General features: G+C 45.3%; 1 protein-coding gene across 6 annotated transcripts in view; it reads right to left on the reverse strand.

Moving 5' to 3' along the window:
- Nucleotides 1-2541: 2541 nt before the first annotated feature.
- LOC109865328 (gamma-adducin-like) overlaps nt 2542-15559 on the reverse strand; it is a 41331-nt gene continuing 28313 nt past the window's right edge. The window contains exons 9-16 of one of the 6 annotated variants that reach the window (XM_031798831.1): nt 15094-15270; nt 12178-12420; nt 10532-10648; nt 10223-10309; nt 9656-9670; nt 8401-8524; nt 6858-6950; nt 2542-5787 (exon numbers count right to left, since the gene is read on the reverse strand). In XM_031798831.1, coding sequence (XP_031654691.1) covers nt 5537-5787; nt 6858-6950; nt 8401-8524; nt 9656-9670; nt 10223-10309; nt 10532-10648; nt 12178-12420; nt 15094-15270 — 1107 coding nt within the window. In that variant the 3' untranslated portion in view covers nt 2542-5536. Of the gene's footprint in view, nt 5788-6857; nt 8525-9655; nt 9677-10222; nt 10310-10531; nt 10649-12177; nt 12421-15093; nt 15271-15559 lie in introns of those variants that run through there. The other 5 variants (XM_031798830.1, XM_031798833.1, XM_031798832.1 and 2 more) reach the window with 5 other exon arrangements.

Genomic DNA, 15559 nt, shown 5'->3' on the forward strand with positions numbered 1-15559 from the left:
CTAGAGAGGGATAGAGGGGGGTAGAGAGAGGGGACCGGATACTAGAGAGGGATATAGAGGGGGTAGAGAGAGGGGACCGGATACTAGAGAGGGATAGAGGGGGTAGAGAGAGGGGACGGATACTAGAGAGGGATAGAGGGGGTAGAGAGAGGGGACCGGATACTAGAGAGGGATAGAGGGGTAGAGAGAGGGACCGGATACTAGAGAGGATAGAGGGGGTAGAGCGAGGGGACCGGATACTAGAGAGGGATAGAGGGGGTACAGGGGGGTTTCCTGTAGAGAGGGGATATAGAGAACTGGGGGCGGGGGTACAGGGGGGTGAGAGGCAGTGCCCCTGTGCTTCTGTTCTCCAGACAGAGTCGTGCTGTGAGTGTCACAACCATGAGCCGGGGCTCATCCAGATGGTTGCACAGCCAGGGGGAGTCGACATGATACACACACACACACACAGTTCTACGTACATTTGTGTGGCTGAATTTTTGGACTGCCACCCCATTAACATAGTAGCATCTACAGAAGGCCAGGCACCACTCAGATGAATATGGAGGAACAAGGGACGGCTAACAAGATGATTCTACTGAATAGACCCCTCCACCATGACATGTTGACACGTGCTAGCAAAGTATCCCCATTTATAACATCTATAGTATGGACTCCAGTAGACACTTAACAGCTTCCCTCAATAGACCCCCCATGACATGGACTAGTAGGACAGTAGGCTAGCCCCCCCTCCCCATATGCTACTGTATGACTCTGTGGAACTGGTCAACAGAGGTCATTGTTTGCGTGCTACCCTCAACAGACCCCCCCCCCCCCCTCCTGGTTCCCTCATCGAGTGTCAGTGTGTCCAGTAATATTTGATATGTGTATATACAGTATATATCAGTGGAGGCTGCTGAGGGGAGGACGGCGAATAACAATGTCTGGAACAGAGTGAATGGAACGGCATCAACCCAAGTGTTTGATGTATTCCATACCATTCCACTCCAGCCATTACCACGAGCCCGCCTCCCTAATTAAGGTGCCACCAACCTCCTGTGGCATATATACCTCACATGCGGCTCATAACAAGACTAAGCCATGTTTCTCTCACTCCATAAAGATCATTCAAATATACAAGCAAGCATTAGGCAACGAGTTGACGTTGACGAGCAAGAATTGGTCTGAGAATTGTACACTACACAAGTGTTAGCTGAGGGGTTGGATGAAGTACGGACATCCCAGCATCAGAACTCTTGACCTGTTCGCAGGCCTTTAATGTTCAGTGTAGCAAAGTCTACATTTACTCAACACAGTGGCATTATCAAATCACATTCATTAACGTCAGGGTCAGAGTTCAATGCAATGATTTCTGTCCACAAATCACAGAAGGGAACACTTAAGGGAAGAGGGTGAGAGGAGAACGGGTAATGGTGCTGTCCTCCACTAAGTCTTAGCCACTCTCCCCTCCCCCACACTCCCAGTGGGATTTAGGAAGCACAAAGTCATGGTGAGTTGCATGTATATTTGAGATTTTATTTATTTGCAGAGGAAAAATGCAGTCAAGGCACAACGGCACAACCCCCCCCACAGCCCCCCCCCCCCCCCCCCCCCCCCCCCCCCCCCCCCACTAACAGTCCCATGTTTACCGTGCAATAAAGTCGGCATCTTGCGTCACCGCTGTGCACTGTAATGGGTTAACATCAGCATGAAACGAGCTCATGGATTGATTCGGTTCAGTTCTAGAAGGTTTGGTCACGTCTCTTTGGAGGTGATGCGTACACATTACATGTGACAGATACACATACAACTAGGCGTGTCAGAGAAGGAATATCATGGTGGTTTAGGTCCTTCTTTTCAAGATGTCCTATTTGTGCCTTTGCTATCGTCACACACTCCCCCTCTCTTTCACACACAGCCAAGCAACAACAAACATACATGCAGCCATATGGAAGCTATCCTGTGCATTATCAATACATACATACATATATATATATATATTACAAAATATATGTCACTTGCTCTGTGCTATATAATGGTGGTTGGTTGATTGAAACGTAATATTTGTTCAGTAGCTTCTCCATCACCTCCACTACGTCTCAGTATAATGTCTGGACATATGCTTCTGGCCTCCAGGTTTTATACCGAAGGTGATTTTGCATAATTTGACAGTTGCTCATCTTTCATATGGACAATGTTCTCTATATATCATTGAAACCTGCATAATACGTGTGTATACTGGTTTTGTATTTACAGGATAATATCAGTACACGGAGAAACAACGTTCAGAAACCAATATATTTGATTGCGTCCCCCCATGTGCTGGATCTTTTTGTTTACGAGTTCAACTTAAAATGATTGTGGATGGATTATGTTCAACATAAAGACAGTTGGAAGAATGATACGAGGGTTCATGAACGTGGATTGTAGGTGATGACAGGGTGATTTTTGCGCCAAAATAAATTGAATCGGAATTCAATTTCTTTTGGCACTAAAATGACTCCATAAAAGGAGTCCGCCACTTCAATCAGTTTAACAAGACATGGAAATGAAAAATAAAGCTTCCGTTTCTTAAAATACAGTTTTATTTTGTGAATTCACACTGATTAGCAACACATCTGAAAGCAACTCCATTATAGAAGAACCATCTCTAATAGGATCTTTGTTCACAGGTCACAGGTCACAGGTCGGGCTTGGCTCATTACTTGCATGCTAAAGCGATCCTTTCTTTTTTTTATCAACAGAAACAAAATGGTGGACAGAGGCAGTAGTTAGTAAAACAAAGGTGCAAACGGTCGGTAGATGGGAGAGAAAAGTAAACAAAAGAACGCAAATGCAAATTCAATCCATCTGAGAGCGGCGTGTAAACGCTCGTACTGTAAATGGTTAGTTAATAAGGAAGGAGAAACCTAGTACTTGGGAAACTAAAAAGACTGAACTGAAAACCTGTCTGATACAAATGGAAAGATGAAAAATAAGAACTGTGTCAAAAAGGAGAAATGGTATGAAAAAATTGGTACAATTGTGATTCTAAAAACATGGTGTGTTGACGTCATAGTTCTCCCTAAAACCCCACCCCACACATACACTTTTACATTTTCTAAAACTCACACACCTCAACCCCTTTTTCCAGCTGTTCATGTAACTGTGAGACCAAAAAGCTCAACTCTGCTGTGAGACAGATAGGGCTATTTACACAGCTAAAGATGTGCCTCTCTCCTTCCCTCATTTCATCCCTCTCTCCTTCTCTCGCCCCATCCCACTCTCCTTCCCTCCCTCTCTCACCCCATCCCACTCTCCTTCCCTCCTTTCATCCCTCTCTCCTTCTCTCCCACTCACCCCATCCTTCCCTCCCTCCCACCCCATCCTTCCCTCCCTCCCTCCCTCCCTCTCTCACCCCATCCCACTCTCCTTCCCTCCTTTCATCCCTCTCTCCCTATCCCACTCTCCATCCCTCCCTCTCTCAATGTTCCAAATCCAATAGTTCACATTGCTAGCTGGGATATTGGTACATCTCTATATTAACTGTGTTCCTCTGTGTCTATATGCCCCTTAGTCATCACTCGTCCATGACTTATATCTTCTAGAGAAATAACCCGAGGTCCAGTTTCCACAACCGACAACGTTGTGAAAGGAGCTGTTGAGATGCAAATAAAAAGACAAACTACAGAGAAAGGCTAGAGAGGCTACGCAAACAACTACGAGCTGTCAAAGTGGTCTTATGAGCAGTCATAGGCATGACATAGGGGTGACTTATAAGAGGCCTAATGACAATCCGGGGAACACTCCTGCTAAATTTGACACCCGGGTGCGGGCAGGATAAGATTCTCAACCCTTGTCTCATGATTTAAAATATAGGAGAAAAATATGGTATATAAGGCTTTAAAAAAAAAAGTCACACACAAAATACACACCATAGCAACAACGGCGCCAGTTCCACGCTCAGGGCCCATGACTTTATAACTGAAGATACTTTTTGTATTTTGGGACCTGTTTTATTTATTTTGTTGTTTTTAACTGAGAAATTATATTTTTTTCAAGCGTGACACAAATCTAGATCTTTTTCTTCGGAAACAACTCACTTTCCACAACCTAAAGTGTATCTTCCGTACTCTGCTCCTGCCAACTACTTTCTTGCTTCTACAGATCCTATTGGTTCTTCTGCTTCTAGAATCTCCTTCATAGTAGAAACCACCTGCAACTACATTGTGTTATAGTTCGACCACAGTAAAAGTGCAGCACAATAAAATACTAAATATATAGTTAAAAATCTATACCCAACATATCCAGTTTCCATATATCTCAGTTATAGAGTACTTTTTGTAATCTGAACAAGAATATAATTTGAGAGAAACCTGCAGGCAACACTAGAGCAACGTAGTCAGCCATATAAATTCAGATTCTTGCAAAAACATGCGTAACATCTTGTATTTCTCTGTAAAAGTATAGAAATGAGCACAAAACTGAGTGAGATGACGACTACCAAACTGTGTTCAATAAAAAAACTACAATGTAATATTATTCAATGAGATGACATGTTTTTATGATCGAAATGAGATTATAAAGTATATAAATGATGATTCTTCACTAAAACGTGATTGTTTTTTTATTCCTTTTAGTTTGGCAAAATAAAAATGAAATTATTAAGAGGAGAGGACAATAAAAAAATGGTGAGTTTATAGTGAATCAGTGGTGAACAACAGATGAAGGTCGGAGGTCGACTAGAAGAGAGCTCGGTAATGTAAAGATAGATTCACTATAAACAGAAGGTGAGAGAGGAGGAAGAGGAGCAATAAAAAGAGGGATGAAAGAGAAAAACGAAGCGAGAGGCAGAGAGAGAAAGCGAAAACAAGAAGCAAGTGTGAAAGAAAGAAAACCTGTAAATTTAAAACCATCTCAAAACCAGTTTTCCAGTCTGACTATTTCTTTGTGGCCTCTCTGATTTCAGTCCTCTATGTATTGAAGAAGCAGACCTCATATGAGGAGAAAATCTAAGCGAAAAGAACATGGTGGTTGTTATGGTTACCATAAGGGCGGAAAGCGTTTCCGTACGCTAGCTAGTCGCCATATTGTGCAGTTTAATAATACCACTGATGCATATCTAGACCCGCCAGTGTCGGCTGGAGATTATGAAGCAAGGAATACGATTGGCTGATTCTAATTCCATAATCAACAATTAGCCAATGGCAGAGAAGAAATAACATAATCAGCCAATGGCAGTAAATATTGAACATGGGGGAGGAGTCAGTCGTTGCAGCTTTATCATTTTAGTCCTCACCTTCCCAAATCAATGAGCCTTCACTTCTAGGCAGAGGAAGAGAATCCTCAACTCAATTCATCACTTTTCGCGCAAGTCAAAAAAAATGTTAACTTAAAAGAACAATTTGTTAAAAAATACAATCAAAATAAAATCTTTCACAAAAAAAAATGACAAAAGAGGACACTGACAAAAACAAAACTAAAATGAAAACAGACAAAAAAATAAAAATAAGAGGGGTCCCCTCTTTCTTCTTAAACTGTATATAGGCTTTAATATCACTCCTCCATCTCTCTTTCTCTAGGCCTCCATTTTCTCTTTTTTTTTGTTCTTCTTGAGGAAGGAGGGAGTGCGGAACTTCTTCTTCTTCTTGTTGGGGGACTTGGAGGGCGAGCTCTCGGGGGAGAGGGCGGAGTCTTCGATCTTTTCGCCGGTGCGGACCTTGACCTCAATGCTCTCCACGCTGGTGGTCAGCTGACTGACCCTTTTGCTCAGCTCGTCGTTCACCTCATGGTCGCCGCCATCCTTGCCGTTCTGCATCGTGTGGTTCTCTGGAAAGAGCAGGGGAGAGGGGTCAGAGGTCAGACAGGGTAGACCACCACCAACCCCACAACAATAAACCTGATTCTGTGTCTGCTACAGACCTGTATACTATGTTGTTTGACCACAAAATATGTTCAGGTGCTACTACGGATAACTTTTCCAGGTTTTCCAAGGTTTTCCAGAAATCCTGGCTGGAAGACACTGGAATCAGGAAGAAATAACCAGGGAATCTGGGAATCCTCCAACCGGGATTTCTGGAAAACCTGGGAATTTTGGGGAAATTGCAACCCTAGGTGCTACATTTACCATGAACCAAGAGCAACCTAGGAGAGGGTGTCACCTGATGTCACCTACCCTATCTGAAATCTGTTACAGCTGGTATCTGTTAACTAATCAACACAAGTTCAATGATCACCTTTTTCAATAAAGTGCATTTCACAGCCAATGTTAATGTGACCGTGACTATGTACTGTACGGGGACCCAGTTACCACACGAAGAGGGTTCTTTACAAGCACTGTGCCACTGTTCTATTACAAGAGCATTTCAATCTACTACAATGAACCAACGTGTGACATCATAAGAGGTTGTTGAGCAACAGTCGACCCGACTTGGCCCCCACAGGAGAAGAACTGGTTGACTTAAGTCAAAATCTGTGTCACGAATTGTGTCGCACACACACACACACACACACGGAGCAGTTTGCTGTGGGGAGCTGTGTTGATGGCTACTCTAGTGTTCTGTAGTTACGTGGTGTTGGTGTTTGTTGTTCAAAGGGACAGGAAGTAGTGACTACAGGAAGTAAAACTGAGTCATTGTTAATGATTAAGAGGAAGTAAGACACTATAGAATTGGTACTGATTAAACATTGTAAAGTTGATTTCACAATAGCAATGTAGTAGGTTTCCATATGACTTTGTTATTATATCTATTGTCTATTATAACATTTGAGGTAAAAGTGGAACCAAAGGAATGTAGAATGTGTTTTTGACATAAGAAAACACAGCGCAACCTTAGTAAAGCCTGTTCTGTTGAAACGCACACAAACAAACACATTTCACAACGTTCTCTGTGTGATACCTTCTTTAGCTGGAGTTATTTGCGGGGACTGAGTTTGGGACAGAGACTGAGAGAGAGTGGAAGCGTCGTTGGAGGTTAGGTCGTGCTCGTCATCTGCAGGAGGGGGTGAGGGTTTGGGATGAGGGTTGAAGGGGTGGGAGTAAGGGGTCAGGGGGTGAGGAGGGGGAGAGGGTTTGGGATGAGGGTTGAAGGGGTGGGAGTAAGGGGTCAGGGGGTGAGAGAGTTTGGGTTGAGGGGTAAGGGTGAGGGAGTGGGTTGGTAGGAGTAGGGTTGGGGGGGGGTTGAGAGAGGGAAGTGAGGGTTTGGGGGTGAGAGATTAGTGTTGACACACATGTTAGAGGCAAGACAGCACAAACAGATCTGGGACCAGGCTACGTTAGGGTACATGGAGCGTAGTGGTCGTACAGTACCTCCAGTACATACTGTGAGGAATCTAAGGGGTTAACGTGGTTCATTTAACCACCAGGTCATTCATCTGATACTATTAGTTTATAAGTACACATCAATACAGTGACATTCCAAAAACCCCATTCATTATCACAGTGGAGTTCTAGCAGTAACATTACAGACAGACATTCTATACACAACATCATAGTATACATAACAGCACACAGTATTACTGTGAGCACAGACATGCAGAGGAACATTCTAGAAGGAGCATAAGAACATTCTATAAGGAGCATAATATGGAATCCAGATTGGACTGGTGTAGAGTAGGTGGGGATAGGGGGGTGGATGGTGTCATGGCAACCGGGCCCACTCATACAGTGGGTGTGAAAACCTGCTGTGGGCCAGTCTGTCTGTTCTGTTGGCCGCCTTAGTCATAGGATGTAGGGATGGTTCCCTGTTGCACACACACGTTACTACAGGCAGGGGTTTTACCATCTTGACTGCAAGATCAGGAACAACTCTCACTACAAATGGTGTTGTGGCTTATAAAACGGCTTCGGAGACATCTGCAATCTGATTGGCTGAAATGGGGCTCCAAGCCATTGACAATTCCTTGTTATCGGACTGTCTATGAAAGTAGTAGCAGTTTTCACTGGAGTGGAATACTACTCATTTGACTTGTGTATAACATGGTAGGATAGATGGCTGGTGTGTATTTCTCTGTGGTTCTGTATGGGTGTGTGTTTTTCTGTGGTTCTGTATGGGTGTGTGTTTTTCTGTGGTTCTGTATGGGTGTGTGTTTCTCTGTGGTTCTGTATGGGTGTGTGTTTCTCTGTGGTTCTGTATGGGTGTGTGTTTCTCTGTGGTTCTGTATGGGTGTGTGTTTTTCTGTGGTTCTGTATGTGGGTGTGTTTTTCTGTGGTTCTGTATGGGTGTGTGTGTTTCTCTGTGGTTCTGTATGGGTGTGTGTGTTTCTCTGTGGTTCTGTATGGGTGTGTGTTGTGTGTGTGTGTTTTTCTGTGGTTCTGTATGTGTATGTGTGTTTCTCTGTGGTTCTGTATGTGTGTGTGTGTGTTTCTCTGTGGTTCTGTATGGGTGTGTGTTTCTCTGTGGTTCTGTATGGGTGTGACTTCTCTGTGTGACTCTCTCTTACTACTCAGCCCCAGCTGTCTCTTCTCTACGTTCATCGTGTATTCGTCCATCTCTTTCTCAGACAGCTGACTGAAGGGGTTAGGAGGTAGAGGAACCATCTGGTCATCCTCTGATGCCACATAGGGCTGGAGAGAGAGAGTGGAGAGAGAGAAGAGAGAGAGTGGAGAGAGAGAAGAGAGAGAGTGGAGAGAGAGAAGAGAGAGAGTTGAGAGAGAGAAGAGAGAGAGTGGAGAGAGAGAAGAGAGAGAGTGGAGAGAGAGAAGAGAGAGTGGAGAGAGAGAAGAGAGAGAGAGGGAGAGAAGAAAGAGAGAGGGAGAGAAGAAAGAGAGAGGGAGAGAAGAAAGAGAGAGAGAGAGGGAGAGAAGAAAGAGAGAGAGAGGGAGAGAAGAAAGAGAGAGAGAGGGAGGGAGAGAAGAAAGAGAGAGAGAGAGGGGGAGAAAGAGAGAGAGAGGGAGAGAAGAAAGAGAGAGGGAGAGAAGAAAGAGAGAGAGAGGGAGAGAAGAAAGAGAGAGAGAGGGAGAGAAGAAAGAGAGAGGGAGAGAAGAAAGAGAGAGAAGAGAGAGAAGAAAGAGAGAGGGAGAGAAGAAAGAGAGAGAAGAGAGAGAGGAGAGAAGAGAGAGAGGGAGATCGCGAGAAGAAAGAGAGGAGAGAGAGAGAGAAGAAAGAGAGAGAGGAGAGAAGAGGAGAGAAGAAAGAGCGAGAGGGAGAGAAGAAAGAGAGAGGGAGAGAAGAAAGAGAGAGAGGAGAGAGAGAGAGAGAGAGAGAGGGAGAGGAGGGACAGAGAGAGAGGGAGAGAAGAAAGAGAGATGAGTTAACATAAGACTCCCCAGACTCCCCACGGACAGATCCATTCCCAGATGAGGACCAGAGTGAGTACACTAATGCCAGTTCATCGTAAACCACAACACACACTAACACACCATTCAATAGAAATGGGCATATCACACAAACACACTCCAATACTTTCAAATGACTTACCAACAACAGGGAGAAACAATGATTAAGGGACACTGTCAAATATGAATGCTGTTCTGTCACAACCACATGCACAACACACATTTGGATTGACATAAGGAAGTAGGTCATTCATTGGTGGAGTGCACTATCATGCGTAAACACTCCACTTCACTCCCACCCCCAGAAACACACAGACAGTGAGGATGTGACCTAACAGGACAACAACTGAAAGGACAAACAGGTGAAACAGAAATGCACTAACACTGCACACTGTAGTATTCAGCCTGTAGAGACATTACCTTCACATGGACCGGCTGATCCTTCAACACATGACATACACCATGTAGGGGAACAATATTTCAGAAGTGATCAAATCTCGCACTCAGTTTCATCTCAACTCTGATAACAGGCAGAGAGACCTGGATTGTGTTATTCCCTTGCTATAAAATGATACCAATCACCAAAATGCTGCCAAGAAGATCCAAAAGGATTAAGTTATTCACCAAAGTTGGCACTTTGAAGGACGGATATCATTACAGAATCCCAGAGCCATGGAGATGTGTATTTCTGGTTCTAAACAATACATGTAATTAGCCCCACCTACTGGTCAAGGTTGGCAAACGCAATAACAAATAGCTAAGCCTGTCTAGCCTGGATGATATGGTTTACTTAGCAAAATCCTGAAGGATGCTCACAGTTTACAGACTCCCTTATATACCATATAATTCAAAAGACTGTTATATATTGAAATAAATATTGAAATACTTTAGTTGTTGTTTATGACACTGTTATGGATGTATCACCAACAGGACTTCAGGCCAAGTGGCAACAGATATATTGGCTTGTCACACAGAGTTGCCGCTCACCATTCGAGGTTCGTCCAATGGGATGCCTGCCAGGTGGTGAGAGCGAGGTCCGGACGTCATCATGTCGAATCTGTTCTGCTCTCTGATCTGTGATAGGACATAACAGTGACATCACTTACAGCTACACAACCAAGAAGTGCACGGTAAGGATTGTGGTTCTGATAGGACGGTGGAAGGCAGAGAAGGAGCTGACAGAGAGGAGTTAAGTTGAAGTTGGACTTAGTGCTCCAGGGTCAGTTTTGCCTTTCTCCTACTGATGTTTATGGTCAAGATGTATGGAGGGTAGCTGATCCTAGATCTGTGACTTACTCGGTTTCTCCTCTCCAGCACCTCGCTAGGGTTGGTGTTCATAGGGACAAACTGATTGGGGTCCTCGATCCGGATTGGAGTGCCGCTGCTGTTGCCACCTTCCTCAGACTTCATCCACTGTAGAGAACAGAAAATACAAAAACAATCAGACGCAGACCAATCAGACACAGACCAATCAGACACAGACCAATCAGACACAGACCAATCAGACACAGACCAATCAGACGCGTCCAGCTGGAGGGAAAAGCAGCACATTTCTGATATTTTTCCATAAATTGCTTTTGACCAATCAGAGCAGCTCTGAAAAAGATGTGACGTGAAAAGATCGAAAGTGATTGATCAAAAGACTGATTAGTGGCAAAATTGGGCTGCCTGTATAAACGTAGCCAAGATAAAATAGCTGGTATTCCTTTCTGAGTCATTATATGTGGTAATATCACAAAGATGTAATTCTCTAACATACCAGGTGAGGGAAGTCTAATATAAGGTTTCACCAGAATGTGTCTCAGAGAACGTCAGATTGGCTCTAGACTAGCAACTGAGCTAGTCAGGACTAAGACCTGCACAACACAATGTGTAGACATGAACAGGGAGCTCTGTTTCATCAACACTGACCATATGTGTGTCTGTATACAGTATGAGTACTGACCATGGTCCTGGTGTGTTTATATAGTGTTAACCCTCCCTATAGATGAGTACTGACCATGGTCCTGGTGTGTTTATATATAGTGTTAACCCTCCCTATAGATGAGTACTGACCATGGTCCTGGTGTGTCTATATAGTGTTAACCCTCCCTATAGATGAGTACTGACCATGGTCCTGGTGTGTTTATATAGTGTGTTAACCCTCCCTACAGTATGAGTACTGACCATGGTCCTGGTGTGTTTATATAGAGTGTTAACCCTCCCTATAGATGAGTACTGACCATGGTCCTGGTGTGTTTATATAGAGTGTTAACCCTCCCTATAGATGAGTACTGACCATGGTCCTGGTGTGTTTATATAGAGTGTTAACCCTCCCTATAGATGAGTACTGACCATGGTCCTGGTGTATTTATATAGAGTGTTAACCCTCCCTATAGATGAGTACTGACCATGGTCCTGGTGTATTTATATATAGTGTTAACCCTCCCTATAGATGAGTACTGACCATGGTCCTGGTGTGTTTATATAGTGTTAACCCTCCCTACAGTATGAGTACTGACCATGGTCCTGGTGTGTTTATATAGAGTGTTAACCCTCCCTATAGATGAGTACTGACCATGGTCCTGGTGTGTTTATATAGAGTGTTAACCCTCCCTATAGATGAGTACTGACCATGGTCCTGGTGTGTTTATATAGAGTGTTAACCCTCCCTATAGATGAGTACTGACCATGGTCCTGGTGTGTTTATATAGAGTGTTAACCCTCCCTATAGATGAGTACTGACCATGGTCCTGGTGTGTTTATATAGAGTGTTAACCCTCCCTATAGATGAGTACTGACCATGTGTTTATATAGAGTGTTAACCCTCCCTACAGTATGAGTACTGACCATGGTCCTGGTGTGTTTATATAGAGTGTTAACCCTCCCTACAGTATGAGTACTGACCATGGTCCTGGTGTGTTTATATAGAGTGTTAACCCTCCCTATAGATGAGTACTGACCATGGTCCTGGTGTGTTCGTCCACGGCCGCCACGTTAACCTTCATATAACTGTTGGGGCTGTTGAGCCAGCGTGTCTTCTCCCTGGCCTGTCTCTGCTGGAGGAACTTAAACGGCAGCCGCGCGGCGCCCTCCTCCTCCTCCAACATGAACGCCGTCACCGTGGCCGGGATCTCCACGTCGGACTTGTGCCGAGGCTTCTCCCGAACGATGGGGTGGCGGTAAGCGTAGCCAGTCCGGTAGCCCTGTGGGGAAAAGGATACAGAAATCAATCAAACGACTAGATCTCATGTACATAGTGTGTTTAGTTCGGCAGCCCTGTATGACCAAACAAACCAACGACAGAAATGTCCATCTACAAATCAGATTCCATTTGTATAGTTATTATTTTCCACAAAGTTTCTAAGCCCCTAGAGAGGAAGACGAGGGAAAAGTGGTAGGAAAGAAGACTCTTTAGTAGTGGAACAAAATGTTGTCAAGCTTTTGATCTCCCCATTCATCTAGAGTTCATTTCAATAGTGCAAGTCCTCTCTGTAGAATCCTCACTACATAGGAATGTAGAGCGTGTCTCTGTCCCACCCTTATTATTTGGACAGAGCCCTGGCCTCAAAACTACCGCCTCTGTCACTAAGGAAAACGGAAAGAGAGAGAGAGAGCGAGAGAGGGGAGGGGGGGGGACAGTCTCCGGCCACTATCCCATGATTCCTAGCTGTGGGAGAATGGGGAAAAGGATGATGTGCAGCCGGAGGGGTTCCTGGTATCCATGGACAATGGAGTGTGTTCAGATACTTCCTGTCTCTTTCTCCCCCTCTCTCTTATCCGTCTTTCTCCTCTCTGTCCCTCGCTCTCTCTCTCACCCTGTATAGCGCTCCTCTTCTCTATCTGACTTCTCTTTCTCATCTCTCTCTCTCACCCTGTATAGCGCTCCTCTTCTCTATCTGACTTCTCTTTCTCATCTCTCTCTCTCACCCTGTATAGCGCTCCTCTTCTCTATCTGACTTCTCTTTCTCATCTCTCTCTCTCACCCTGTATAGCGCTCCTCTTCTCTATCTGACTTCTCTTTCTCATCTCTCTCTCTCACCCTGTATAGCGCTCCTCTTCTCTATCTGACTTCTCTTTCTCATCTCTCTCTCTCACCCTGTATAGCAGTCCTCTTCTCTATCTGACTTCTCTTTCTCATCTCTCTCTCTCACCCTGTATAGCGCTCCTCTTCTCTATCTGACTTCTCTTTCTCATCTCTCTCTCTCACCCTGTATAGCAGTCCTCTTCTCTATCTGACATCCCTTTCACTTTCCCATATCTCTCTCTTTCTATATCTCTCTCTCTTTCTATATCTCTCGTCCTCCCTCCTTTTCATCGATACCAGACTATCCTGTCAGTGTCAATCACATAAAGACTTTAACCAGGTGTTCGGAGACCAGACTCAACCTTTCAACTGGATTCAGGAAACACAGAATCAGATGAGGTTCTTGGCATGCAGCTTCCTCTCCATATCAGAGGTATCTGCCGTGGTGTTGTGAAACGTGTTATTCTGGTATATTCTGTACTATAATAAATAGTCTTTTTACGAGGTGTGAGACGAGACTGTGTGATAGGAGCGGTCCCCTTTGGACAGCTACACAGACCGTTGAGTAATGACTCTCCAGATACATTGAGGACAGAGGTGAGAAGACAGAGGACAGAGGTGAGAAGACAGAGGACAGAGGTGAGAAGACAGAGGACAGAGGTGAGAAGACAGAGGACAGAGGCGAGAAGACAGAGGACAGAGGTGAGAAGAGAGTAGACAAACAGTTAGAGAAGAGAGACTTGGGGAGACAAGAGAGGGAGGAGAGGAAAGAGGTGAAAAAGACAGAAGGCAAGAAAGAGGACACAAGGGAGAGAAGGGAGAGAGAGAGAGAGAGGAGAGAAGGGAGAGAGAGTGGAGAGAAGGGAGGGAGAGAAAAGGGAGACAGAGAGAGAAGGGAGAGAGAGAGGAGAGAAGGGAGGGAGAGAGAGGAGAGAAAGAGGGGGAGAGAAGGGAGAGGGAGAGAAAGAAGGGTAGAGAGGGAGAGAGACAGAGAGAAGGGAGGGAGTCTCTGCTGTAAGCTCAGCAGTGTCTGATCCTTGAGGGATCTGGTGTTGTTATGAAGCCTCCCAGTCAGAGTTCCAGCAGGGCCCAGACCATAGATCACTGACCCAGTCCCAAGTCTACAGGGCCCAGACCATAGATCACTGACCCAGTCCCAAGTCTACAGGGCCCAGACCATAGATCACTGACCCAGTCCCAAGTCTACAGGGCCCAGACCATAGATCACTGACCCAGTCCCAAGTCTACAGGGCCCAGACCTTAGATCACTGACCCAGTCCCAAGTCTACAGGGCCCAGACCATAGATCACTGACCCAGTCCCAAGTCTACAGGGCCCAGACCATAGATCACTGACCCAGTCCCAGGTCTACAGGGCCCAGACCATAGATCACTGACCCAGTCCCAAGTCTACAGGGCCCAGACCATAGATCACTGACCCAGTCCCAAGTCTACAGGCACCAGCACAGCTGCACTGGACCAGTGATGTACTGTACTTTATGGAGTGATAGATCCAGTGGATGACCCAGAAACAGTAATGACAGAGGAAATGAGGGCAGGACTGTCAGGTCAGAGGCAGGAGGGGGGCACCTGGGACAGGGCCAGCCCAGCAGGTCAACTCATAGCCTGGGTAGCGTGGGTGGTAGCCCCGCTTCCTCCCATGACCTTGGTGGCTAGTGCCAACTGCACATATGGCATAGCTAGGAGTCACTGTCACAGCAATGATATTATATAGTAATGCAGATTACAGTGTGTGTGTGTGTGTGGAGGGGGGATGGAGTGTGTGTGTAGCAGGGAAAGGAGAGTGTGTGTGTGTAGTGTGTGTGTGTGTCTGTGTCAGTGTAAACCACTCACCAGGTTATCCAGCATCCTCATGAGAGATTCAAACTCCAGCTCTCCCACCTTCCACTTGTGTGGGCTTCCCATGTTGACAGACCCTGCATCGGCCACCGCATGGGTCCGAGACTTATACTTCTCAGCATCTAACACAATCAGGTTGTCTACGCTGCCAGCACACGAGACCGCATTCACCTAGAGAGAGAGAGAGATGGGGGAGAGAGAGAGAGATGGGAGAGGGAGAGATGGGAGAGAGAGAGAGATGGGGAGAGAGAGAGGGAGGGAAAGAGGGAGAAAGAGAAAGAGGGAGAAAGAGAAATGAGCCATTTCGAGTTCTATCGAGAGAAAAATCTAGACAATTGAGAAATGCAACCCAGGGAGGTATTACAGTTTACAGTTATTATACAAGGTCACTTTTTTTGCAATAGCCACACACACACCGTAGCCTGAGGTTAATCTCTAGGTATTAAGCAGGCTTTGCTAG

The sequence above is a fragment of the Oncorhynchus kisutch genome, linkage group LG20, assembly GCF_002021735.2.
Source record: "Oncorhynchus kisutch isolate 150728-3 linkage group LG20, Okis_V2, whole genome shotgun sequence".
NCBI classification, from domain to species: Eukaryota; Metazoa; Chordata; class Actinopteri; order Salmoniformes; family Salmonidae; genus Oncorhynchus; species Oncorhynchus kisutch.